The sequence below is a fragment of the Petromyzon marinus genome, chromosome 44, assembly GCF_048934315.1.
Source record: "Petromyzon marinus isolate PM22_M1 ecotype Great Lakes invasive population chromosome 44, UKy_Petmar_22M1.pri1.0, whole genome shotgun sequence".
In the NCBI taxonomy this organism is placed as follows: Eukaryota; Metazoa; Chordata; class Hyperoartia; order Petromyzontiformes; family Petromyzontidae; genus Petromyzon; species Petromyzon marinus.
Genome location: NC_133710.1, coordinates 4,952,921 through 4,979,710, shown reverse-complemented (window position 1 = coordinate 4,979,710; position 26,790 = coordinate 4,952,921). Strand labels below are relative to the sequence as shown.

Below are 26,790 nucleotides of genomic sequence, written 5' to 3'. Positions count from 1 at the left end.
CGGCGCGTTGTTTTTGTCGATTACGGGGCCTCGGTAGTGCACCTCGCCTGGCACAAAGTGCCGTGGTGACGTCATCGCCGCTGGGTGGTGAATGGCTGGTTATTGTTGTCGTTATTGTCCTCTTGTGTGTAATGGGAAAGCAAACGTTATCCCCGCTACTACCGCAGTTCAGTGAATTCTCACCTTTTTTTGAGCTGCTATGCCTGTCACAATTGAAGTATTTTTTTTGGTCTCGTTTTTACTGACTCATTCGAATCGTTTTTTGTCGATCTGTCTCGTGTAACAGCTTCGCTTGCTCCATTGGTTTCTCTTAAACTCTGGACAATTAATTCTTACACGGCCAATTTGGATGTGCATCGTTACATGCCATGGGTGTGATGCGGTCACTTCACTATTATCCGAGGTGAAAGGTGGGGGGGGGAGTGGCGAGGGATGACCCAGAAAGAAAAAAAAAATTACGGACGGTGGAAAATGCACGTACATTTGTAGAGTTCGCCGTCTGTTTGCTTCCCGACCGACGTGTAGGTGATGTACATGGATGTTGAATTTCTTTTGCACCGTACGTAGCCAACCATGCTTATCGGAGGTGCGGGGAAGGACAACGAACTAAAACACAAAAGGCACTCGGGTCACCCATCCGCAACGAGTGAGGAGCAGCTAATTAAACCCGTGTGCACTTCCAAGATATTTTTCTGCCAGCGCCGATAATCCACGGCACGGATAAACCGCTCACGGGTTAATCGGGAGAGCGAGCAGAATTGTGAACATCAACTCTCGGGAAACAGGAGGCGGCCCGGCCATGGGGTGCTGGCAAACACCGTTCCGTCGCGTGCCGTGCCGGCCTTAATGGGTGCTGCTCGCTATAACAGCACTTATCCCAGAGGTCTGTTTAGGCTATACGGGGGACATTTGTGTTTTTTTCAGGGCCCTCCTGGCTCCCAGCATTCCCCTCACCCACAGCCCCCACCAGGGCCTGGAATGATGGGTCCGCATGCACAGGTACGTGAACGCGCACACACACTCTGGTAGTATTACGCGTACAGCTGCAATAACCGACTAATTAAATAATCGATTCGCCTATAGAATGTGGCTCCCATGCTATGAATTAAACTTTGCAATTAGTTTGCGTTTTATTTGTGGAAACGATGTCAGCATGCGAGACTCTATTCGTGTGTTTAATCGCGGGTTTAAATTTCTTCCCCGATTAAAAGTGCTTCCCCTTTCCCAAAGAAGTGCATTGTGGTCCTCTTCACCATCAATGTAAATTATAACCAGGTGTGACGGAGTGGCATTTCTTAATTTTCTTGTCCCACCCGCCCTGGCACAGAGGGCAATGTTCATTGCATGACAATTTCGTGAATGGACAAAAGACAAGCCACAGAAGTGTGATTGTGGCCATGCAACTCCAACTATGGACTACATAGTAGTCTGCGCTACTTGAAAGAATAGCAAAACTGCACTAACTCTCTCCTGAAGCCAGCTCGTCGTGGCAAGTAGACCTCGACATTGGCATTTAGCTCCTGAAAATATTGCTTCGCATGATTGGAACCGCGTGACATTGAAACCGATGTTCTCCAATTAAGCGCAGAACCAAATTTTGCGTGATGGGCATCTTTTTTGTTCGGTCATTGGTGATCGGGCTGAGATTGTCGACTCGCTACATGGAAAAATTTGGTTTAACCACGGGCGGCTGAAACCCGGGTTCAAACCCAGGATCTCATCGGTGCCAACTCAGCGCTCTGACATCCAAGCCCCGCGGCCACCTCGATTAATCGACAATGTAAGAATAATCTGTACAATCGATGAATCGTACCAGCACTAGTTGCTAGGCTGAGTGCGAGTGGGGGGGGGGGGGAACGTGGAGCTGATGGGGATGCTGTCCGCTTGCTATGTCTCCCCCACTGCAGGCGTTCATGTCTCCGCGCTTCCCTGGGGGCCCACGGGGACCTCACCGCATGCCCGGACAGGTGACGCACCGCGGCAGAACCACGGCGCTGCTACCACACAACCACAGCACAGACACGCAACCACAGCGCCGTGTTGCACGTACAACCGCAATGCATCCACACGCAGCCACACACCACGCGACCACACAACCATGACACTACTATACACACGAGGGAGCCACGCAAAACACAGCACAACCACGCACACGCACACGGCACAACTTGCACACACATACGGCAGAATCTCACACACACGGCACAAACACGCACGGCACAACCACAAAACAAAATGCAATACACGGAGCAATACATTGACAACATTACAAAAACCACACAACACACCAATCAAATTCGCACGCGCACACATCCATATGAAACACCACACATACCACACGCTCCACACACACACCACACATACACCCCAAGCATACCACGCGTGCCACAATTGGCACTCAAAGTTCTCATCCAAACAACAACTCCCGCTTGCGTCCCGTGCACCGCGCTCGTCACCGAGGGTGCTGCCCCTGTTTGACGGGAGTCTGTCGTGTGGCCCCTCTCTGCTGCGTCTGTGTTGGCCTCACTCCGCTTAGGGCATGGGTGGAATGCCAGGGCCACAGCCGCTCATGCCCAGCACCATGGACCCGACTCGCCAGCCCGGTGAGTCTCCCCGCCCCGTGACCAAGCTGATGTGACATCATGGTCTCATTTATTTGTTGCGCTAACTTCGTTGTTTTTCTGATTTTTGTTTTCTTTATTTGTTCATTTTTTATTTTCTTGGTAGAAGCAGTGGTTTTAATTTGCTTGGTAGTGGCTGTATAATGGGATTTGGTCCTTATATATAATTAATGTACAGCATTATGGAATGCTATTGGCATCAGTGACCCAATTATTATCAAATATAAGTATTATTATTGCTACGTATGAACGCAGCTGAGTGGTGAAATCACTTAGAACTGAATCTGTAATCGTTGCCCTTGGCCATACAAAATCATCACCATCAACACTATAATCACCCCCGCATCTCCTATTAGCATGGTTGGCTACGTACGGTGCGAGTAAATTCAACATGCATGCATGTAGTCACAATACGATGTGGATTTACACGTGACCGTCATCTCAAGACACTGGACTTGGCCGATGTTGTCCCCATTCATTCATCCATTCGAGGCGCATGCTCGATTTTCACGACTGCTGCCCTCCCCCCCCCCCCATACGTGTTGTGGAAGCAGGGCATGCTGGGATGGGCCCTATCCAGAGGATGACCCCTCCGCGGGGGATGGCGCCCATGGGACCTCAGGTGATGCGACAGCGCCGGCGATCGGTTTCCATTGTTGCTTTGAAGTAACCCGACAGTTTTATCATCGCGCTCTTCGTGCAGAGCATCACTGCGCTGCCACTTTCCAATGAAAGTAAAATCTCAGAAAGCCATTGGCCAATAGATCAAGATCAGAATATGCTTTCCCACCTGATGATGGACGCGTGTGTTGCGCCCGAAACGTCGTGATTTATTTTATTTCATTTTATACCTACGTGACTTTACCGAAAAAACCAGAGGTATGGATTCCTGCAGTCACGAAAGCTTCAAATCAAGATGGAATATTTAAATTCGAGCTCTTTTTTTTACCGAAAATATTCCATTGTGGCCCGCATTCGCGTTGAATCGAGTTGCAGCGACAGGCGTGTGGAGCGTAGCCGCTAAAGACCCCCTCGCCCCATCTCGTTTTAGACAACTCCTAGGAATTGCTAGATCTCTCGGTGCGACTGGGACAGACACACGTGTGTGTGTGTGTGTGTATCCGTTAGTGGGGAGCGGTAGTGTTCCGGTTAGTGCGTTGCGCTACGAACCCAGCGGCCCGAGTTCAATCTATAGGGGGATTTTTGTTTTGTACTCGCTGGGGGTGTGATGATTCGCTCCCCCCATCCTGCTGGCGATTTGATGGATTGTCGCGATCGAGGACCGCAATTGCAATCGGGCATCGATTATTATTTTGCTTTCGGTTTTTTTCCGCCTCCCTTGTATCGGTAACGTTTTTCCTCTCAATTCTCATGATTTTGCGCACCTCCTTACCATAATTATGCGGATCGTATTTATAACACTGCGTGCAATTTGCATAAATGTTCAAACTATATATATTCTTGTCAGACTCAATATTGATCGATGAATCGATAAACAAAGGCATCATTACACCCCCTAGCATTGACCTCTTTAGTTTAGCCCGGTCACCTATGACTCCAGGAAAATACCCCCCCCCCCCTCCCAAAAAAAATTGCATTCAATTTGGTTCTGCACTTGATTTAGGACAAATGCCAACTCTTGATAATAAAAAAAATCGCAGTATGCCCATCACGCGACGAACGTTAAGTCTCCATGGCATAGCATGTGGCAACGTGCAGCCCCCTCTACGATGTGAACCAGAGGTCACGTGAAGGGATCTCGGTGGTATCTCTGTGACATCGGCTTCCGTGGGTACCGTTCTCTATAAGCAGGAAGGGTTGCACTGCGAGAGGTTTTCGCAGACTTTTTGTCTCATCACATGACACCGGCAGCGTAATGCTGGGGAAAGAAATAATTGACTGAATCCGTATTATTTTAATGCTTAATTTCTCCACCTCGGTTTGAACTCTAGGCTATAAAATTTGTTCTGTAGGTAAGATCCCAGCATTGGTTTGGTTCATCTTCACTGTAGGAATCTCAGTGTGTGCGTGAGAGCTGTTGGGTTGGTATTTGCCTTCTGGAACAAGTGGCGATGTTCCAATCGGAGGAGATGGGTGGGGGGGGGGTGGGGTTCGTGCCCTCTGTGGGCCCTGTCATGAACGATGGCAATTATTTACCCCATGGACAGCCTCACTGAGTCTCAAGACTCTTTTTTCAGGAGGGCCCTGCTTCAGCGCGATGTTTGGCCAATTCCGTTAATGAGTGTTTGGCGTGCGGGAGGAACCCGGAGAAAACCCACCAGCACCACCAGCACCAGCACCACCACCAGCACCACCACCACCCATACGCGGGGGTGACACTCAGCACGGCCATCTCCTGGCCACCTCGCAGCCCCACGCCTACAACACCTGGCAAGACCTGGTGGTCACCCATCCAAGTACTAACCAACCTTAACCCTGCTTAGCTTCTGCGCTCTGACGCACAGTAAGGTGATTTGGTTGCCGCTAAAACGTGCGCCCTGGCGTGTGTCCTGGTGTGTGTCCGTGCAGGCAGAACCGTGGTTCCCCATGCAAAGCTACGGGGGAGGGGTGCGGCCCCCACACACTCCGCTAGGGGGACCCGCGATGCCTGGAGTCAGCATGTAAGGCCGATGCCCCTCCCCCTTCCCCCCACCACCCCCCCCTTCCCCTCACCCCTTCCCCCCACCCCCCACATTCATGCTGCTCCGCGCACTTACGGGTGTACGGCTGCGTTATCCGTAAACACGCGACGTCTGCTTAAACGGCAACAACAATTTGCATTTTACGTCGCGTCCACGACGTTGCAAGCGTCTCGGAGCACGCTGGTGTTTTAGCCTAAGGGACCCACCGATGGCAGCTGTCCCTTCGGGCATATAGTGCACGTTAAAGATCCCGTGACGTTATTAGAAACGGAGCAGGAATTCGTGTTGACGGCGTCACGGTCGAAATCTGCCAAATTTGATCAATCGCTCGCCACATTACTTAATTGGGTGAAACCGCTTGGATACATTGCTCCCTATTGATGGACTAATTGCCCAATTGCTGGCCGGTAGCTGCTTCAAACCTTGTGGCACGCGGGGACAGCTGCGACGTGATATAATTTGTCGTAAGTGTACATTGCATTTTTATTGCACTGTGTATATTGCGCTTTGCTGTACTCCCCAGTGTGAATAAAAGACTCAATTAAAAGTTCTTCCACTGCAGTTCACTCGACATGAGGCTGCCAACGAGCCTTCTTAACGGTTGTGGCGTTACATCCTGCCATGTTTTATGATGCAACCCAAGCCGCGCATGAATAATTAAATAACCGAATGAACTGCGGAAACTGTGATGTCATGCAACCGCCATTTTGCCAACTTCAGTTGGAAAGCGTTTAGCAGAGTGGGCTAAATCCCTATAACTGTTATGTCATTTGTGTTTGTTTGTTTGTTTCCGAAATACTTCTGCAATATGTTTTATATTTTTTTTGTTAAACAGCCGTGATTACGATTGTGACATTACAGTACTGTAGTCAAGTGTGTCTTGTGTAACCAGGGTGATAACTCAAGTGACCAGGCATAGAGGAGTCAGTGACCTGGGCGGGGAGGTGGGGGTGGTCACCTCAATGACCAAAGGAAAAACAAAGTTCAGCAGTGAAGCGTCGTGACCTCATATCATACGAAAACCGTTCTCTCGTATCACGCTGATCTTAGTTTAAATGTGGTGTTGTCACGTGACTGGCATGTCTTTAATTAGTCCGTAGAACTTTTGGCCAGCGCTATTTTAATGGGTATAGCGTGAGTTTATTTACAACTTTAATCTCAAGTTTTCTTAGAACCTTTTTGTTAAAACAACAAAAAATTCTTATGATAATCCAAATATGAAAGAATCCCGCATTATGGACGATACGGTTGTCTTCATCGCAGGGTGATGGCGCAGTGGCAACGGTCGTGCCTCACAGCAGGAAGAGCCTGGGTTAAATTTCTGACTCGGGTGCATCCCCTTGTTCTGCATGGGTTTCCACCGGTGGCCTATCGATTCTCAAAAACGCACACACACACGCACATAGTAAATGGTTTTCTGCAAATTACTCGATTTGGATTACATGCACAGCAGCAACGGCAGCAGCAGCAACAACAACAATCGCCCCCGACCCCTTCCACCCCCGACCCCTTCCCCACCACTGCAAAACTTGGCAGGACCCTCGTGAAAAAGAGTTGAGGCTCGGTGAGACCATTGCTGGGTGCACAAGTGGCCAATATAATAATAACAAATGACAGTCGCCTTATACATATTGCGGTGAACGTCGCCGGTTGTGGTCGCGATTGGTAATCCTCCTTCCCCCTCCCCCCGTGTTCCTTCGCAGGGGGCCCGGCGGCGGACGTCCTTGGCCTAACGCCTCCAACCCAAACTCGGTGCGTCCCTCCCGGCCCTCGCCGAAATTTCACAGCCGGCCTTGCGCGTTTTTCGGCGGCCGTTTGCGTTGCACCATTTGCCCGTTGTCGTCTGCCACCACAGTGGTTCTCAACCGGGGGTGCGCGGACCGCTTGGCGGTCCGTAGCAATGTCCCCAGGGGGTGTACACAAAGCGATTTTACGTGTGAAAATGTATAATCCGCGGGAGTCATTGGTGTGAGTAATGACGTATGAATCTGCCAATATAAAATAACTGCGATAAAATTTGAATCTGTATGGCAGAACCTAGAATTATATTAAAGACCTTAACTCGTTGATCGTAAACAATGTGGGTTTTCCAAGAGTAACCAGCGAGCGCGGACAAATGACGTCACGCAATGCAGAGCGTCCGTTTTTTTTTATTCGCTTGCAGTTACTTAGTATAACCTCACAAAATGGACAATTGGTTAAAATTATTCGTACATTTATTTCTCAGAACCATGTTGGGTCGGGAAAGGGGGTGGTACTACTCGGTTGAAAATAAATTCAACAAGGGGGTAGGTGCAGTCGCCAACAAAGGTTGAGAACCACTGCTCTATCGGAACCGGGGTGGGTGCTAAGTGACGTGGTAACTCGTGCGTCTCATTTAAAAAAATATTGCTGCGATTGCTCTATTTTGTGATGGGGGTGGGGGTATGTGGGGGGGGGGGGCGGTTGCGGTTATGATTAATCTCTCTTGAAGATGAGAGAATTATTTGAACGGAATTTTTATTTCAAGTTGTATTGCCATTACGGAATTGCCGTGGATAAAACCGGCGGCAGATTGATTTCCGATAAAAATCAGCACTGAAGGGCTTTGCCGGCCGAGGCGATGATGTCATGCGCGTGCTTGCGTGATGTCATCCCGTTCGTGCGGCTCGGGACGTAGCGTTGCCATCGCTAATTTAACACTTCCCGTGGACGAAACGCGATGTTGGGGGGGAAAAGCATCACAGCATCTGTGCCATGCGTGTGACTTTCGTAATTAAATTAGCGATGCGTTGGCGAGGTTCGCACCACCCTAGCCGCGTGTCATGGTCCCGCCCGACACGGCCGCCAGCTGTGGTGTCGGTGCCGTCCAGCGTTTACCGAGTGAACGCATGCCCACGCCCAGCCTGGGCCGCACTGAGTGGGGGGGGGGGGCGGTGGGGGTTTGGGGGCCGTGAGCGGCCTGGCACTGTTACGCCCTGTGACCATGTGATCAGCTGTTCTCTCTCCATTTTGCACTGAAGCTTTTCCATCTTGTGTTCCTCTTCTCTCCGATGTTTTCCGTCCGTACCTCTTTCCGTCTCTCTCGCTCGGCCGAGCCCCATCACCGAGTCGCTCTGCGTCTCCTCCGTTTGTTATTTCCTGTCTCACCTTCTTCTTCCCTCCCCCGCCCGCCCCCTCCCCTCCCCACCCCCGCCCCCACCTGTCCTTTTTCTTGTAGGCTCCCTTTTCAGCTTCTTCTCCCGGAAGCTACGGGGTATGTGTTCCACGTCTCCGCGAGCCATTCGACATCCATGCGCGCGCGCCTCGCTCCCCTCCTCCGCAGTTCGTGCTTGCTTGCTCACGCGGCCATCCTCGTGCGCCAGCTTGCTCGTGTCCGCGTGTGCCCCCGGGCGTGTGTGTGTGTGTGTGTGCGCGTATTTGCTTGTGCCGCTTGTGCTGCCCGCCTTCGTTTGTGTGTGTCGGTGTCCGTGTCTTTCGCAGTTCATGTGCGTGTCTCTTTGTCCGTCTCGTGTGGTTAACGATGCCTGCTTTTGTTGTGTGTGTGTGCGCGCGTGTGTGTGCGCGCATGTGGGCATCTCCCACAGGGTGCCCCTGGTAGTGGCGGTCCTCCCGGAACCCCGATCATGCCCAGCCCAGGAGGTAACTATCGCACGATGTCTCTGCCCCCCCCCCCCCCCTCTTACCACGACACTGCAGCAGAAAACACGCCCCCCACTAAATACGCATAAGTGCCATGAGCAAGCAGCACCTATGAAGGCCAGCACGGCACACGAGGGGGTGGTGTGGCCGGAACCATTCGTGGCTGTCGTTGTTTTCCCCAGTACTGGCATTTACATGCGGCATGAGGTACTCATTTAAGGTTGAGTCGACCAAGGGTAATCCCAGGACCCCTTCAGATACTCGCCACTGAAGTTGGCCTTGAGCGGGAATCGAACTTGGGTGGCTGGGTCCGTAGTTCATTTCGCTCGCCGCCCCTGCTTACGCGTCCAGATGCGAGCAGGCACACAAACTGCCGAGTGTGCCAGCTGAGCTTGAGTGCGATTATGGGTTCAGGTTAATCTGTGTCACATGGGGAAAAATCAGAGGCTGAATATTAAACAACCTAATAATCAAACGGCAATTCATTGACAGTGTTGTTTATTTTCTACTTGTTAAAACGGCTGTCTCTATAGTTCAACATAGTTGCTGAGCCCAAGCTCAGAGGCCCAAAACGTCAAACGGCCGGTAACAAAAAGCACTCCATTATCAGTTGTAATGTATAACAGTCAGTGCATTTATTGAATTGAGCAGACTTATCGTTTAAGAGTTTTGGAAAATGGACCAAGCGAGGCGTTTGGAAAGTTGAGCAGTGCGAGGGAAGAAGCAGAAAGAGAAGCATTGTGGCCTGCAGTGTGGTGGGTGGGTGTTGTGACTTGCAGTGTGTTTAGTAGGTGGGTGGGTGTTGTGACCTGCAGTGTGATGGGTGGGTGAGTGTTGTGACCTGCAGTGTGGTGGGTGGGTGTTGTGACCCACAGTGTGGTAAGTAGGTGGGTGAATTGGTGAATGGGTGGGTGAATGTTGTGACCTGCAGTGTGGTGAGTGGGTGTTTTGATTTGCAGTGTGGTGAATGGGTGGTTGGGTGTTGTGACCTTCAGTGTGGTAAGTGGGTGGGTGGGTGGGTGAGTGCGTGACTTAGGTGAGTTAGTGTGACCTGCCATGCAGTAGTTGAACACCGTGTGCAGGATGAAATGAAACAGTCAGGGTCTGGTCGACCGAATCCTCAACATGGATAGAGTAATTAACGAGTTTCAGTTCACAGGAACGGTAACCGTGGTAGTAGCAATAGAAGAGTGACAGGGAAGCGACTGGCCGCCAGTGAGTGATCGAGCGATTGGAGTGGATCAGTGAGTGCTGGACCATCAGTCGACCTGGCCGAACCGCAGTGCAGTGAGGTAGTAACTGTGCGCTCCACCCCAGATATTCTTTAAGCGTCACACTCGCCCCTAGTTTTAGATTAAATAAAAACCATTACTGACGTTCAGTTTACTTCCAGTAGAGGGGGTGGAAGAATCCCGTGGGAGTCACGCGGGGTGTCTTGTCACCCCCATGTGCAGGTTCCCCCGGTGGCCCCCACCCTGCCCAGGTGCTCGCCGGACACCGCCTCTCACAAGGTGAGCGAGCGTCGGGCTGCAGCGAGCACCATTACCCAAACGTCCCTTCTACCTCAGAGCAGCCAGATACTCGTTTTTCCACTCGGCAAACCAAACCACGCGACGCCGGCCTCTCGCGGGACATCCGAATCTGGTTCGGGGTGCCAAGCAGGGCCACGGACGTTGGGGTTCGCGACGCGTCCGTTGCGCGTGATGGCGGCATTGCTCTCGATCGCGGCGGCGGCGGCGGCGGCATCGCCGCGGTCGTTGTCTCCGTGCGTCACGGCTCGGTTCCTGCAGTGGAAAAACCAACCTAGCTTCTGAAGCTGTGCCGGGATGGCCCGGCACGGCCCCTGTGTTGCTCGGGAGGAGCGTTTTTTTTTCCACTGCGCAGAAGCCTAGCCGTACTGCCGACGTTGCATGCAATGAATACGTCAAGAACCCCGTGCCTCTAGCCCAGCTTTGGCCACAAGCCAGATGCAGATGCCTTTCTAGGCCAGCGAATCGCAGTTTGGTTTTGGCTTGGTAAATTGCCGTCCGAAAACCACCCATGCGGTGTCCGTGCTGGCTCGGCCTTGCGTGTGTGCCAGTGGATAAAGGGTATATGACAGGGCAGGCAGATAGGCTCAGCGTTATTTATAGTGAAGAATATTGGACCCCCTTAGAGGCCAAACAATCATGGGAGCAAGCTGGATTTAGGAAAGGTTTTTCTACCATCGACCACGTCGCTAGTGTGCAGGGTCACTGCAGTGTTAGCGCACGTCAGCTTGGCTAGAGTCGCTGCCACGACAGCCCGTTGCGTCGCAGATGTTGACTTGATGTTGACTTGATGTTGACTTGATGTTCTGACTGTGCCCGGGGGCTGTGTTGTCTTTGTTGCTCTAGACTCGACCGGCTCCAATGAGAACATGTACACCATGATGACCCCAGTGCCTCCCGGAGCGAACCGGCCAAACGTGAGTGAGCCCATGGTGCCAGAACCCCAACTCGCCACAACACTCTGACTCGCCAACACCCTGACTCGCCAACACCCTGACTCGCCAACACCCTGACTCGCCAACACCCCGACTCGCCAACACCCTGACTCGCCAACACCCTGACTCGCCACAACACCCTGACTCGCCACAACACCCTGACTCGCCAACACCCCGACTCGCCACAACACCCTGACTCGCCACAACACCCTGACTCGCCACAACACCCCGACTCGCCACAACATCCTGACTCGCCACAACACCCCGACTCGCCAACACCCCGACTCGCCAACACCCGACTCGCCACAACACCCCGACTCGCCAACACCCTGACTCGCCACAACACCCCGACTCGCCACAACACCCTGACTCGCCAACACCCTGACTCGCCAACACCCTGACTCGCCAACACCCTGACTCGCCAACACCCTGACTCGTCAACACCCCGACTCGCCAACACCCTGACTCGCCAACACCCTGACTCGTCAACACCCTGACTCGCCACAACACCCTGACTCGCCACAACACCCCGACTCGCCAACACCCTGACTCGCCAACACCCCGACTCGCCACAACACCCTGACTCGCCACAACACCCTGACTCGCCACAACACCCCGACTCGCCAACACCCTGACTCGCCACAACACCCTGACTCGCCAACACCCTGACTCGCCAACACCCTGACTCACCAACACCCTGACTCGCCACAACACCCCGACTCGCCAACACCCTGACTCGCCAACACCCTGACTCGCCACAACACCCTGACTCGCCACAACACCCTGACTCGCCAACACCCTGACTCGCCAACACCCTGACTCGCCACAACACCCTGACTCGCCACAACACCCTGACTCGCCACAACACCCTGACTCGCCAACACCCCGACTCGCCACAACACCCTGACTCGCCACAACACCCTGACTCGCCAACACCCTGACTCGCCAACACCCCGACTCGCCAACACCCTGACTCGCCAACACCCTGACTCGCCACAACACCCTGACTCGCCACAACACCCTGACTCGCCAACACCCCGACTCGCCACAACACCCTGACTCGCCAACACCCTGACTCGCCAACACCCTGACTCGCCAACACCCCGACTCGCCAACACCCTGACTCGCCAACACCCTGACTCGCCACAACACCCTGACTCGCCACAACACCCTGACTCGCCAACACCCCGACTCGCCACAACACCCTGACTCGCCACAACACCCTGACTCGCCACAACACCCCGACTCGCCACAACATCCTGACTCGCCACAACACCCCGACTCGCCAACACCCCGACTCGCCAACACCCGACTCGCCACAACACCCCGACTCGCCAACACCCTGACTCGCCACAACACCCCGACTCGCCACAACACCCTGACTCGCCAACACCCTGACTCGCCAACACCCTGACTCGCCAACACCCTGACTCGCCAACACCCTGACTCGCCAACACCCTGACTCGTCAACACCCCGACTCGCCAACACCCTGACTCGCCAACACCCTGACTCGTCAACACCCTGACTCGCCACAACACCCTGACTCGCCACAACACCCCGACTCGCCAACACCCTGACTCGCCAACACCCCGACTCGCCACAACACCCTGACTCGCCACAACACCCTGACTCGCCACAACACCCCGACTCGCCAACACCCTGACTCGCCACAACACCCTGACTCGCCAACACCCTGACTCGCCACAACACCCTGACTCGCCAACACCCTGACTCACCAACACCCTGACTCGCCACAACACCCCGACTCGCCAACACCCTGACTCGCCAACACCCTGACTCGCCACAACACCCTGACTCGCCACAACACCCTGACTCGCCAACACCCTGACTCGCCAACACCCTGACTCGCCACAACACCCTGACTCGCCACAACACCCTGACTCGCCACAACACCCTGACTCGCCAACACCCCGACTCGCCACAACACCCTGACTCGCCACAACACCCTGACTCGCCACAACACCCTGACTCGCCAACACCCTGACTCGCCACAACACCCTGACTCGCCAACACCCTGACTCGCCACAACACCCCGACTCGCCAACACCCTGACTCGCCAACACCCTAACTCGCCACAACACCCCGACTCGCCAACACCCTGACTCGCCAACACCCCGACTCGCCACAACACCCCGACTCGCCACAACACCACGACTCGCCAACACCCCGACTCACCACAACACCCTGACTCGCCAACACCCCGACTCGCCACAACACCCTGACTCGCCACAACACCCCGACTCGCCACAACACCCTGACTCGCCACAAACCCCGACTCGCCAACACCCTGACTCGCCAACACCCCGACTCGCCACAACACCCCGACTCGCCAACACCCTGACCCGCCACAACACCCTGACTCGCCACAACACCCCGACTCGCCACAACACCCTGACTCGCCAACACCCCGACTCGCCAACACCCTGACTCGCCAACACCCCGACTCGCCAACACCCTGACTCGCCAACACCCTGACTCGCCACAACACCCTGACTCGCCACAACACCCTGACTCGCCAACACCCCGACTCGCCACAACACCCTGACTCGCCACAACACCCTGACTCGCCACAACACCCCGACTCGCCACAACATCCTGACTCGCCACAACACCCCGACTCGCCAACACCCCGACTCGCCAACACCCGACTCGCCACAACACCCCGACTCGCCAACACCCTGACTCGCCACAACACCCCGACTCGCCACAACACCCTGACTCGCCAACACCCTGACTCGCCAACACCCTGACTCGCCAACACCCTGACTCGTCAACACCCCGACTCGCCACAACACCCCGACTCGCCACAACACCCTGACTCGCCACAACACCCTGACTCGCCAACACCCTGACTCGCCAACACCCTGACTCGCCAACACCCTGACTCGTCAACACCCCGACTCGCCAACACCCTGACTCGCCAACACCCTGACTCGTCAACACCCTGACTCGCCACAACACCCTGACTCGCCACAACACCCCGACTCGCCAACACCCTGACTCGCCAACACCCCGACTCGCCACAACACCCTGACTCGCCACAACACCCTGACTCGCCACAACACCCCGACTCGCCAACACCCTGACTCGCCACAACACCCTGACTCGCCAACACCCTGACTCGCCACAACACCCTGACTCGCCAACACCCTGACTCACCAACACCCTGACTCGCCACAACACCCCGACTCGCCAACACCCTGACTCGCCAACACCCTGACTCGCCACAACACCCTGACTCGCCAACACCCTGACTCGCCACAACACCCTGACTCGCCACAACACCCTGACTCGCCACAACACCCTGACTCGCCACAACACCCTGACTCGCCAACACCCCGACTCGCCACAACACCCTGACTCGCCACAACACCCTGACTCGCCACAACACCCTGACTCGCCAACACCCTGACTCGCCACAACACCCTGACTCGCCAACACCCTGACTCGCCACAACACCCCGACTCGCCAACACCCTGACTCGCCAACACCCTAACTCGCCACAACACCCCGACTCGCCAACACCCTGACTCGCCAACACCCCGACTCGCCACAACACCCCGACTCACCACAACACCACGACTCAACAACACCCCGACTCGCCAACACCCCGACTCACCACAACACCCTGACTCGCCAACACCCCGACTCGCCACAACACCCTGACTCGCCACAACACCCCGACTCGCCACAACACCCTGACTCGCCACAAACCCCGACTCGCCAACACCCTGACTCGCCAACACCCCGACTCGCCAACACCCTGACTCGCCACAACACCCTGACTCGCCACAACACCCCGACTCGCCACAACACCCTGACTCGCCAACACCCTGACTCGCCAACACCCTGACTCGCCAACACCCTGACTCGCCAACACCCTGACTCGCCAACACCCTGACTCGTCAACACCCCGACTCGCCACAACACCGTGACTCGCCACAACACCCTGACTCGCCAACACCCTGACTCGCCAACACCCTGACTCGCCAACACCCCGACTCGCCACAACACCCCGACTCGCCAACACCCTGACTCGCCACAACACCCTCACTCGCCACAACACCCCGACTCGCCAACACCCTGACTCGCCAACACCCCGACTCGCCAACACCCTGACTCGCCAACACCCTGACTCGCCACAACACCCTGACTCGCCAACACCCTGACTCGCCACAACACCCTGACTCGCCACAACACCCTGACTCAGCAATGTCACCAACAGTCTGGCTTGACACACACACACCAGGTGTCCAATACGAGTGGAACGATACATTAACCCTTTGATTAATATTGGTTGTGCAGCTCATGATGTGTAGGAATCAATGTTTTTCTATTGATATACGTTTTATGTAATGGGTTAACGTGACCTCCTCTAGCCACTAGAGGCTGTTACATTCACCACGGTCTTAAACATAATAATACTGCTATTGTTTTTGTTTAGAATTTGTCTTTTTTTCCCCATTGTCATCGCGATCGCGCTGTTGGCATCGCGTCATAAGACAAAGAATCCATCCGCAACTGTCACGGAGCACTGCGATATGACCCCTCTGTGTTTGAGAACGGCTCAGAGAAGTGGATATCGCAGAACTACTTCCGAGATCCCTTCAAGTGACCTCTGGACACACACGCACATATGGGGGCAGCACTTTCCTACCCGTCCAACTGCAGATTAAGATCGTCACATGACAGTCAAACCGATATTTCTTATTCTCAGAGCTGGAATTGAGGCAAATTAAGTCCCGGCGGCAGATTTCCCACGACGGTTGGATTTTTTTTCACAGTCATTGGTGGCCGGGGCTCAGACCATCGACTCGCTTCACCTGATAACTTATTCTAACCACAGACGGCTGCCTGGATTTGAACCAAGGGTTTTCGATGGTGCCGGCTTAACCCTCTGACCTCCGAGCCATGAATAGTGGCAATTCATCCTAAGATGAATTGTTTAATTAAATTGCGACCATGCATAGTGGCAATTAACTAACTTGCGAGAAGGACAAATCATTAAACCCTCGTGTCCACAATGCGGTCTCAACAAAAGCAGACATGTCAGTTTTAAATACTCGCACTTGACAGATGGGGGTTGGAAATCGCAAAATGAATATATGAGGATTTTATGTTTAACAATCTGTCAGGGTTAGTTGTTTGCCTTTTGGCTTGGCACTATGCCTGTTTTTTTTACATTTGAGGGACTACAATACACAATTTGGGAGAGTTGAAAGGTTAGGTTGTTGTTGAGGTTGGTGTTTTGAGTTTGGAGTAATGTCGATTGTTACTGCACAGGTCAGAGAAGCTGGGACAAAGCAACTGAAAATTAACACGTGACCTTCCGTATTTAGGTCCACGCGGTAGATTCTAGGAATTTCATGGCACTAGAGGATAAATAGTTTGAAAGTTTATAACAGAACGTGGCATTAAAGCTTTGCAGGTATGTCTGTAGAAGTGAGGTTTTCATGGGTGGGACACGTGCACAGGGTGGGACACGTGCACAGGGTGGAGGTGGATGGGGTTAAGCAACTTGCAATTTTTTAACGGAGCTGTGGCAAGATAGCTCCGTCGATGTAATTGAGAAGAGGATGTTGTGATTGGGTGGGACACTGTGCAGGGTGGAGGAGGGCACGTGGGTAGATTAGAGTGACACCCAGAAGGTGGTAGATGCCAGAGCGATCCTTGAAGGATGGGTCAACCGTTAACAAAGGGAAGGACCACAAACGGGATAGTGGAATCCTGCTAGTGGACACCTTTAGATGGTCGGGTGCTGACTCTGAAACAGCTAAGGGATCTAGCAAATAAAAGGAAGTGATTCCGTGGGGTGGTGGCATCAACGGCACTGGCAGTGATGACCTCTTGACTTTTGTTTTTCACGATGTGTGAAAATAGAATTCACCGGCAACTACCGCTCACTTTTTCCCTCTCATCTCACTCCATTCGCCTCCACACACTCTCCTACCTTTCCCACCTCTCCCCCTCTCATGTATATATATATTTATGGTACATTTATTTACCACCGTACGTAGCCAACCGTGCTAATCGGAGGTGCAGGGGAAAGACAACAAACTAAATACAACAAGCAACTATAACTCTACTCGCCACGATGCGCTCTCCTAACTCTTCCATCTCATCTCACTCTACTCCCCTGCACACTTCATATCTCTGGCACCCAAGGTCTCCTGTCGAAGCCCGCAATCGACCTTCGCTGAGTGGAAGGTTGCCTATTCTCCTCTGCTGCCCACACGGCCTGAACTCCCTTCCCCCAGCCATTCGTGCTGTCGATTCCCCATCCATGTTTCAAGTCCAGGCTTAAGTCGTTTTTCCTCTGCCCGTGACCGACTGCCTCTCTCTCCATCCTTGAAAAATTAGACATGCCCACCGTTTCTGCCCAGCACGTTGAGTTGCGGTCGCACGTGGAAACTTCGAAAATCCACCTTTGTCTTGTGTGATTGTATTGTTATTGCTTCCGCCTGAAGGTTTGAATGGCATGGCCTGTTGTGTTACAGTTCCCAATGGGACCTGGAGATGGCGGAATGGGCATGGAATCCCATATGAATGGATCTTTAGGTGCCTGTGACTGCTCTTGCGTATAAACAAACAAACGCACACTAACGCGCACACACACGCACGCGCGTGCCTCTAGCCCTCCGACGCGTCTTCTGGTCGTGCCGCATGTTGTTGTTCGGCGCGACGTCCGATGTTTTCGCTCCACGTGCCGGGTGGGGTTGGGTGAGGCGGGGGGGGGATGGGGTGGGGGGAACTTCCTCGGGAGCCGAAAACATTTTTTTTTCGGGACGTCCCGCCAAACGGCACGGCGGCACGACCCGAAAACACACCGGAGAACAGCGGAGCAGCCACGAAAAACCTGCGGAGCGCGCCGCAACACGCACACTTAACACGCACACTAACACGCACGCGCGCACGTTTGGCACTCAACGTAGAATGTTGTCCGCCCCCGTGAGATATCGGTGCCTTTTATCTGCGACGTTTATATTGCAGGGTCGGCAGATATGGATGGAATTGCCAAGGTAAGCTGCCCCCGGGGGTGCCTCCTGTGTAGAGTCGTGGGGGCACACATGAGGAGTCGGGCCACGTGGACATTTTTGCTCCAACTTTGGAATTCCCTCCTGTCGGCCCTTTTCCCGAACTTCTCTTATTTACCGAAATCAAACGCATTCTCAACCCTTAGCCGTTAACGCTTTCACGAGTGTCGCTTGATGCCGGCCCCCTCTCTGCTTGGCGGTTTTCTGGGCCGCCTACTCAGCGACTTGCGATAAAAAAAACACAAGACCGTGGCGTGCGATTGTGATGATTGTCGTTTCGGTGGTAATTGCTTTGCGGGCGGGGGGGGGGGGAGGCGCTCCTTGTGATTTGAGCATGTTGCATGAAGAGTTGGCAAGGCAATTCGGAGGTCGGAGCACTGAGCCGGCACCGCTGAGAATCCTGGGTTCTCATGCAGGTTTCAGTGCAGCGAGTCGGTGGTCTCGGCGCGGTCGCCAACGACCGCACCCACACACACACAATTTATTTGGCTCTATTCTTGCTCTTGAGATTATAAAAAAAAAATATCGGTTTGACTGTCACGTGTTGGGACACCACTTGTCGCTTGTGTTGCGATCGAAACGTCGTGATTTCATTTATTTTATTTTATACCTACGGAACACCACTGTCTGCAGCAGGGTGGGTAGGCATGTGCTGCACCCCCAACCCCGCCCCCACCTACTGTGGCTAAGAGGTCACTTGAAGAAGGCATCTCAGAGGTAGCTTTGCGATATCCCCATCCGCGGGCCATTCTCTGACGACAACAGGGAGGGAATTCACCGCTCTGCCAGAGTTTTGGAACGGATCCTTAATTCTCGCGACGTGATGCCGATAATGCGACTGGGACGAAGCTGGGGAAAACTTGCAGGTAAGATAACGCACTAACCCCCCACCCCCTCCCCCATCTTGCATGTGCGCGTGTGCGTGGGTGCGTGCGCGTGCGCGTTTGCAGAATTCCCCCAACAACATGAGCGGGGGAATGAGCAACGCCCCGGGGACCCCCCACGAGGATGACGAAATCCCAGGAGGCTTCCTCAACCCCTTCCCAGGCGACAGCGTAAGCTCCCCCTCCCCTCCTTACCAAGGGTACAATAAACCCTCGCTCCCTTCCTTACCAAGGGCACTGTAAGACCCCCCCCACCACCACTCCCTTACCAAGGGCACGGTAAGGTCCCCTGTCCTTGTCGGAGCAGTCTAAAGAGCGCGATGCATTGATTCATGGATTAAAATTCACTCTTGCGCTGAAGGACAGATGCGTCAAATCCTGAGTGTGAATCGACGATTGTTGTTGATGGTGTTGTTGTTTCGTACGTGTTGCGTGCCTAATGGGGTCACGTGACTCTCGCTGCCACTAGAGGCCGCTGTAATTAGGAATTTACTTCGTCGTTGAATCGATTCGTCAGCCGCGGGGTTCGTAGGACCTTATCGAATCGTAGAGGGTAGGGAAATCGTTGCAGACCTACCTACCCATTGCTACTGCCGGATGAAGGCCTCTGCCCACCAAGTTGGACATAGGTTGCGTTTGACCATACTTCACCGTGCCGGGTTGGTGAAGGTGGTTGGGGGGGGGGGTGGGAGGAGTTGACTTTCGGGCGCCAAAGACCAATTCACACGTGGGTTTCGCTTTGGCTGGCCAGGAATCAAAGTGATTTCGCCAGGGTTCGTAGCGCGGCATGGTAACTTTGCACACGTGACGCATGGGAGCAGAATGCTATGGGTTACAGACAGTGACGTTTCAATGGGTGGCGAATGCGCTGCCACCAGCGTCAGAAGACTCAATTTGACTCTTTGAATCGATGCACGACTCCATTGCTTACTATATGTACACGCCAGAAAATGCAGTCGGTTTAACACGTAGGCTTTCGCGACCAATGCAGTGTTGGTGCACCTTAGAGGGACTGTAGATGGGATGGGGACTAAAGGGATTGTAGAGGTAAGTGCCGCTGCGTCCACATTCAACGTGTGGTGGTGGTGGTGGTGGAGGGTGAAATGTTAAAGAGTCTTGCAGGGGTAGGCCAAACTTCTTTATCCTACGAGCTGCGCAACAAAAAGTGAGCGTGGCCTAGAACCACGAGACACGCATGGCCTTTCACGCCGTGGTTGTCTCTCGGGCCGGTCACGCTCTTGTCGTCAAGCGGTTCGGTAACGTGAGGTGGTCACGTACCAAGGTTGTCATGCCGGGGTGGTCACACCGGGGTGATCACGTAGGGGTGGTTACGTGAGATGGTCACGCCGGGGTGGTCACACAGGTTGATCAGCTGAGATGGTCACACCAAGGTGGCCACGCCGGGGTTGCCACGCTAGGGTGGTCACGCTTGGATAGTCATTCCAGCGTTGTCAACACGGGTTGGTCACCTGAGATGGTCACGCTTGGGTGATCACGTGAGGTGATCACGTGAGGTGGTCGCGCCAAGGTGGTTAGCCGGCCGGTCCGCTCACGCTGGTTGCTTTTGAATTTAGATATCTGCGGTGGCGCCCTAGGGATACTTCGTTGGTGAGTTCCTCGGGGTTGGCACCGGCTTCCGCAGATTTTTCTTCTCCCACATTCAAGACAGTTTTGGAAAATAAAATCAGTCAAATTTACAAACGGCATCCCTATCGCGAGCCGCGCTTGCACTGCCCGTGAGCTGGGTGCATACGAGGCTCGTGGGGCCGCAGTTTCGCCACCCCTGGGCCCACTGCAGTGGGAATATGAAGGGCGCGGGAGATGATGCGAGCGTAGTGCTCACAGGCCACGAAGGAGAAGGACGAGAGTGCAGAGATGTGTACATGTCGCTCCATACAAAGAGAACCCATGCCATGTGCCCACGCGGTTGGCGGTCGCGTCCGCATAAACGTAGCCGAGAGTGGGTTTCGCATCGGCCTCGCGGAGGCTGCACGTGTTGTAAAAATTGTTTTTATTCTACCGTGTAGCACCTTACGCGCACACGCACCTTTGCAGCTTTGCTTGCGGCATCCCACCCTCATGTCAGACGACGTGCCGCCCCCCCACGAGAGGCGCGCCGGCCATGTCGCGTGCACAGCCACTCTGCGTGTTCGTCCCCACGGTGGGCTGGTGACTGGGCTGCTCAATACTAACCCTGACATGCGTCCGTACGTTCATACATGTGCTTTCTCTGGGTGCCTTGCTCGCTGTCCTCCTCCTCCTCCTCCTGGTCTTCCTCGTCCTCCTCATACTGTGCCAACCCCCCCCAACATCTGCCGTTTGCGGTGGCGGCGGCGTCTGTTCCAATGTGGTTCTTGGACGGCTTTCGGCACACGGGTGTCGCGACATTCTGCCCCGGCTCTACTGCTGCGGCCGGGAGGGAGAGACGGTTGGGGCCGCCGCCACCGCGGCGTGCTGCGTCCGCGCTGTGCGGCTTTTGAGGCCCGGCAGTTTTCCGTGGGTCCGCTTGCGTTTTAGACGCTGCACGCGCTCCCACTGCGTCACCGCTGCTACGGCTGCCACCGCTGTCACTGCCTCCTCTCCCAGCCCTCCCACATGTAGGCCAGAGCAGCATCCTTCCACTCTGTACATACATACCCCTTTTTTTCCACTGGCACATCCGAGCCTAGCCAGCGCAGGAGCTCTCGCGGTACCGCTGGTCTTCCACTGGCTGCACACCGTACCGAGCCGGAAGCAAACTGCGCTACGCCGGCCTCGCGAGACATCCGAATCTGGTTCGGGGTCCATGTAGAGCCACGGACGTGGAGCTCACGATGCGTCCGTCGCGTGTTATGGCCGCGCATCTCTCGATCGCGCCATCGCCGGCATCGTCTCCGTGCGCCTCGACTCGATTCAACCGAGCCGCGACGCCGGCCGTGTGCCGACGTCGTGGCTCGGTTCCTGCAGTGGAAAAACAAACCCGGCTCGGCATGGCCCCGGCACGGTTCGGTTTTGCAGTGACAAAGCGGGAGATTGATTTGAGTGAAAATAGCCGTGAACGCCCCATTCAAATAAGCACCGGTCAGAATTTCTCTCCGGGGTGCTGTCCGTCGCAACCATTCGCTCCCACGCGGCGCCACGACACACGGAGAGAGAGAGGGGCCGCGTAGAGCAACAACTGACGCAACCCCTCCCCCCAAGGCAGTGGAAAGAGAGCGACCACCGCCCGCGGGACAATTTCCCAGAGGGCGAGATGTGGGAGGACTGACGACTAACCGGCTCGTCCAACCCCCCCCCCCCCCCCCCCAATAAGCCCGCTTTTGCGAGTTGCTGCTGCGATCGCCACCCCCCCCTGCTAGCCGCCCTCCCGCTCGCTCACCGGCCAGCGTGCATGCCTGACCCCCGGCGGCGCCGAGACACCGTCACTGACCACGAGTCTCTCCCTTTGGTTTGTCCAGAACCTCTGAAGCGCCGCCGCACACCCCGAGTAAGTGCTGCATCCCAGCGCTGGTTCTCCCACTCTCTTTGTCTGCCGCGTCTGTCTGTGCTCTGTAATAAATGCCGCAGCGTCGCCCGGCCGACCAGCGACAGGAACGCGCTTCTTCCCCCACCCCCCCGGTCGCGGCCACCCACCCCCGCTGCCCCGCCCCCGCCTGGCTCTCCCCTCCGTGGATTGTGGGGGCGGAGGGGGGGGGGTTGTCGGTGTGGGCAGCGAGGGAGGGGATGCGATTGTGTGGCATGTGCCAGGCCTGTATTGAGCAGCATCAGCACCAGTTGTATTTGGAATTCGGATTTGGCCCACTTCTCTGTACGCACGGGTGTGTGGTTTGCTTATAGTACCTTAGCATCTGGTGACATTTGGGTGTGTTGACTTACGGTAGTAGTCGTAATTACAATTTGGTGTTTTATATTTAAGAATGTGCACTGTGTTCGGGTTGTGTAAAATCGGCGACGTGCGTTTTTAAACGGCGAGCACCGCGCTTGTGGTGGCGATGGTGATGGTGTCTGCGTCGGATTTTAACCGCGCGCGACGGGACGGTGTTCTACCCCTTTAAGCCGTGTGACACGTGCGTCCGTGTGTAATTCCAGTTCTCTCCGGGCATGCCGATGGGGGTGTGAGTGCACCCCCTGTGCAACAGCAGCCAGCCGGGGTCTCCCCAGAGCCTCCAGGACCCCCCTGTAACCAGCATGCGCGCTGTCGGGGGGTGGGGGGGGTTGGGGTGGGGGTAAGGGGGATCGTATCATAGTCCAGTAACAACACCCGACACGCACGCACACACCGGCGTGCACGCACACACCGCACTGTGACGTCCCGCACAGCCACGCTTGTTCCCTCGCCGGACACGCGCACACCTCCCGACACACACACACACACACCGGCTTCACTTACGCAGTACTACACACGCGCAACGTACACACCTCCCCGAAAGCTGGCTTAAGTGTACACAGACGTGCGCGGCCAGGCGAAATTGTTGTACATACCAAGAACTCTTTGTTTAAATGTGGTTTCAATAACGATGATGGTCCTCGATTTAAATGCCACTCTCCGGAGAGCTGCGTGTCGGGTGGGGGCTGCGGTTCCACCCACACGTCGTCCTGGACGCCCGGCTGATCACCAAGAAAAAAGGAGGCCCGGTTCGTCTCATGGTTGTTTGCGGCGACGTGGTGGGGGGGCGGGAGTGGGGGGAGGGGTTGGTGGTGGGGGACACGGGCTGGGGGGGGGGATGTGTTGTGTTGCTCACGGGAGAAGCGTTGTTCCGTCTGTAGTTGGGAGTCGGTGTATTTCCACGGAGTGCATGTCCTGTGGTGGTGGGGGGATGTTTTAATTGAATCGCTCGCCGTACGCCGCCCTCCCCTTGTAGGGACGGCGTCTGCCCTCTATACTCGACAATAATAATAATAATCCACGGCGGTTTTGATAGCCCACCGGTATTTGCTCCGCGAACGCAAATCAAGGAGGGAAGTGGACGGCTCCATCGACGGCATTGGCAGATTTCTCCTGTTTGGTCGCGAACTTAAAACCTGAACGGACATCAAATTTGGCAACTCACACGGTGCCTCCCCCACCCCCTCCCCCACCGACACGTTACCTTGCCCCCCCCCCCGCACACACTTTTCTAAAAAAAAGAATTGATGAAAAATCTGTATCCGTGGCGATGCCATTGCTCTCATCTCCACAGTAACCACTCTGCGTTACCGATGGCACGTTGCCTCCGTGGCAACCAGAAGCCATACCGCAAGGGTGCAATGATGTCCACGAAATAAGTGTTAACGTTAAATAATTACCTAACCAATTGAGATGACAAACGTAATATTCCTCCCATGAATTGCCCTGTTTAGTGAGATATTTTTAAGCGTACTGCATGTCGAATTAGTTTTGTTCTGTACCGTAGTTTGTCATTTAAGCCTCCCTTCCTGTAGTTGCGTATTTGTTGGCGGTCCCCTCTCTTTGGCTTAGCTGCGTTGTTTATACAGGGTACCCAGCCGCCAACCGGGATGATGGGCCCCCCTAGAAGAGCCCCCCCTTTGGCGTTCAGAGGTGTCTCCCCCCCCTCTCACAGCCCACCATGAGGGAGGGGGGCAGGGTGGGGCAGGCAAACCTCGTGCGCCAGTCCTGGGGCGGCACAGGGTTCAATTACAAGTATTTTTTTTTAATCATCATTATTCAATTTGATGTGTTAGTGATGGTGCAAGTACATTTTAATATAAAAAAATAAAAAATCGCAAAACCCGAAGGTAACGTAGATGGACGGTGTATAATGTCGCCAGCCGCCGGTGCAAGTGCGCGAAGCCTCCGTGGCGATGGGGAGTGGGGTGGGGTTAGTGGTGGAGGAGGTGGCCCCGGGGAGTCGGGAGGGACGTGGTCCCCATGGTCCCGTTGCAGCATCGGTCCACACAGGCCCAGAATCCCGTGGACCCGGTTCTACGTGGAGCTGTTGCCATGGCAATGGGCTTCTATAACTCCTTTTTCCACCGTACAACCGAGCCGCACCGGGGCCTGCCCCACTACCCCGATTATATTTTTTCCCACTGCAGAAGCCGAGCCCTGCCGCTGACACCGCGCAGCGAGTCGAGTCGCACGTAGCCAGTGCTTATGACGAAAATTATTAACTCTGGCCCTGCTTGCGTCCCCCCCCCCCCCCGGGACCGCCGCGGTGGCGAGATGTTAACTACCTCGCCTGGTATACAGGAGGTCATGGGTTCCATCCCAACCCTTGATGCCTGCTGTATATTTGGAGTTTGCTTGCGCTCCCCGTGGTCGCGTGGATTTTTCTCCGGGTCCTCCCTCTGCGTTTAGAGCCAGCATCACGCGTTTATGGTATTTGGCTGCTGTACATTTCCACGTGATAAGCCACTTCATTGGGTTATCATCTGTGGCCAGGTCGCTTCTGAAAAACTTTTATAGCTCAGTGGGACTTACCTGGTAAAATAGAATGGTTTGGTTCCTGCTCAGCTGGACTAATCGCCAGTGGAAAACCACGCGTGCAGTGAGGAACCCCGCAAGGGCATGGCTCGATTATGCCAGTAAACAAGGGATATTGGTGAACTTTCATTGTATCTGTTTCCATGGCAACATGCTCAACGTCCATTGATTCCATTGGATCAACACGTTCCCATATAAACGAGCTCCACTTGAACTGGTTCAATTGGACATGTTTCCACGAGAACGGTCTCCATGCCAACTGCTTCCAATGGACTTGTTTCCATGTGAACGTGTTTCCATGGGAACAGACTCTGTAAACTGGTTCCACTGGGCCTGTGTCTGTGGGAACCAAGTCAAACAGTGTTCATGGGAACGGTCTCGATGGGTGAACCTTTTTTGTTGTTGTAACGTCAGAACAAGACTCCGCGTGAACCGGTTCTATTCGGCCCGCCCGCACGAGAACAGCGACGCGCGTGAACGGCTTCCGTGGCAACATCGATACGCGTCAACTGGTTCCCGTTGGACCTTGTTTCCATGGCGATGGCTCTCGGGGATAAGGGGGGAAGGGGGGGGGGACCCAATTTTGTCGGGAGAAAAAAAACCCGGCTCCACGTGGAGATGCGGCGAGGGTGTTGCTGCGTCGTTCATCCCGTGTACACGTTCTCTGTTACCGACAGTGTCATGTATATTTCAGTGTACACAACCCTTAGGCATGTTTGCGCCTGTGCGTTCTTCAGTTTTATTTCCATGCTGTGTAATATGCTGTTATTTCTTGCTTTCTCGCGGAGCCATGAACTACCAACAATTAAATAAACATCTTATGTTGTCGGTAGCCGTGTTGTCTGTCCCGGGCCCCCCAATTTGGGGGGCTGCCTCTCGCAAATCTTACACCTTTGCCTGGTTTTACCATTCCCCTCCACCCCTACTATATTTTTTTCTTATGGGGGGCAGCTGTCATCGGTGGGGGGTGCTCTAGGCCCATAATAAAACAACTACCGTTGGCCATCAAAATTATTGAGACGTAATGATGCAAGGCGCGTTTAGGATGCGGTGGTGGGATTTCATGCAAATCTTTACTCTTTAAGTTGCGTCCCAGCAT

At 54.5% G+C, this 26,790-nt stretch overlaps 1 protein-coding gene across 13 annotated transcripts in view; it reads left to right on the top strand.

Moving 5' to 3' along the window:
- LOC116951948 (single-stranded DNA-binding protein 2-like) overlaps positions 1-26,523 on the top strand; it is a 40,051-nt gene extending 13,528 nt beyond the window's left edge. For 2 of the 13 annotated variants that reach the window (XM_076073952.1, XM_076073950.1), the window contains exons 6-19: positions 925-999; positions 1,908-1,967; positions 2,537-2,603; positions 3,176-3,243; positions 5,151-5,242; positions 6,967-7,015; positions 8,463-8,498; positions 8,830-8,884; positions 10,339-10,395; positions 11,260-11,330; positions 17,868-17,928; positions 18,361-18,389; positions 19,355-19,459; positions 22,357-22,568. In XM_076073952.1, coding sequence (XP_075930067.1) covers positions 925-999; positions 1,908-1,967; positions 2,537-2,603; positions 3,176-3,243; positions 5,151-5,242; positions 6,967-7,015; positions 8,463-8,498; positions 8,830-8,884; positions 10,339-10,395; positions 11,260-11,330; positions 17,868-17,928; positions 18,361-18,389; positions 19,355-19,459; positions 22,357-22,437 — 906 coding nt within the window. In that variant the 3' untranslated portion in view covers positions 22,438-22,568. Of the gene's footprint in view, positions 1-924; positions 1,000-1,907; positions 1,968-2,536; positions 2,604-3,175; positions 3,244-5,150; positions 5,243-6,966; positions 7,016-8,462; positions 8,499-8,829; positions 8,885-10,338; positions 10,396-11,259; positions 11,331-17,867; positions 17,929-18,360; positions 18,390-19,354; positions 19,460-22,356; positions 22,569-22,725; positions 22,755-23,356 lie in introns of those variants that run through there. The other 11 variants (XM_076073956.1, XM_076073953.1, XM_076073958.1 and 8 more) reach the window with 9 other exon arrangements.
- Positions 26,524-26,790: the final 267 nt, after the last annotated feature.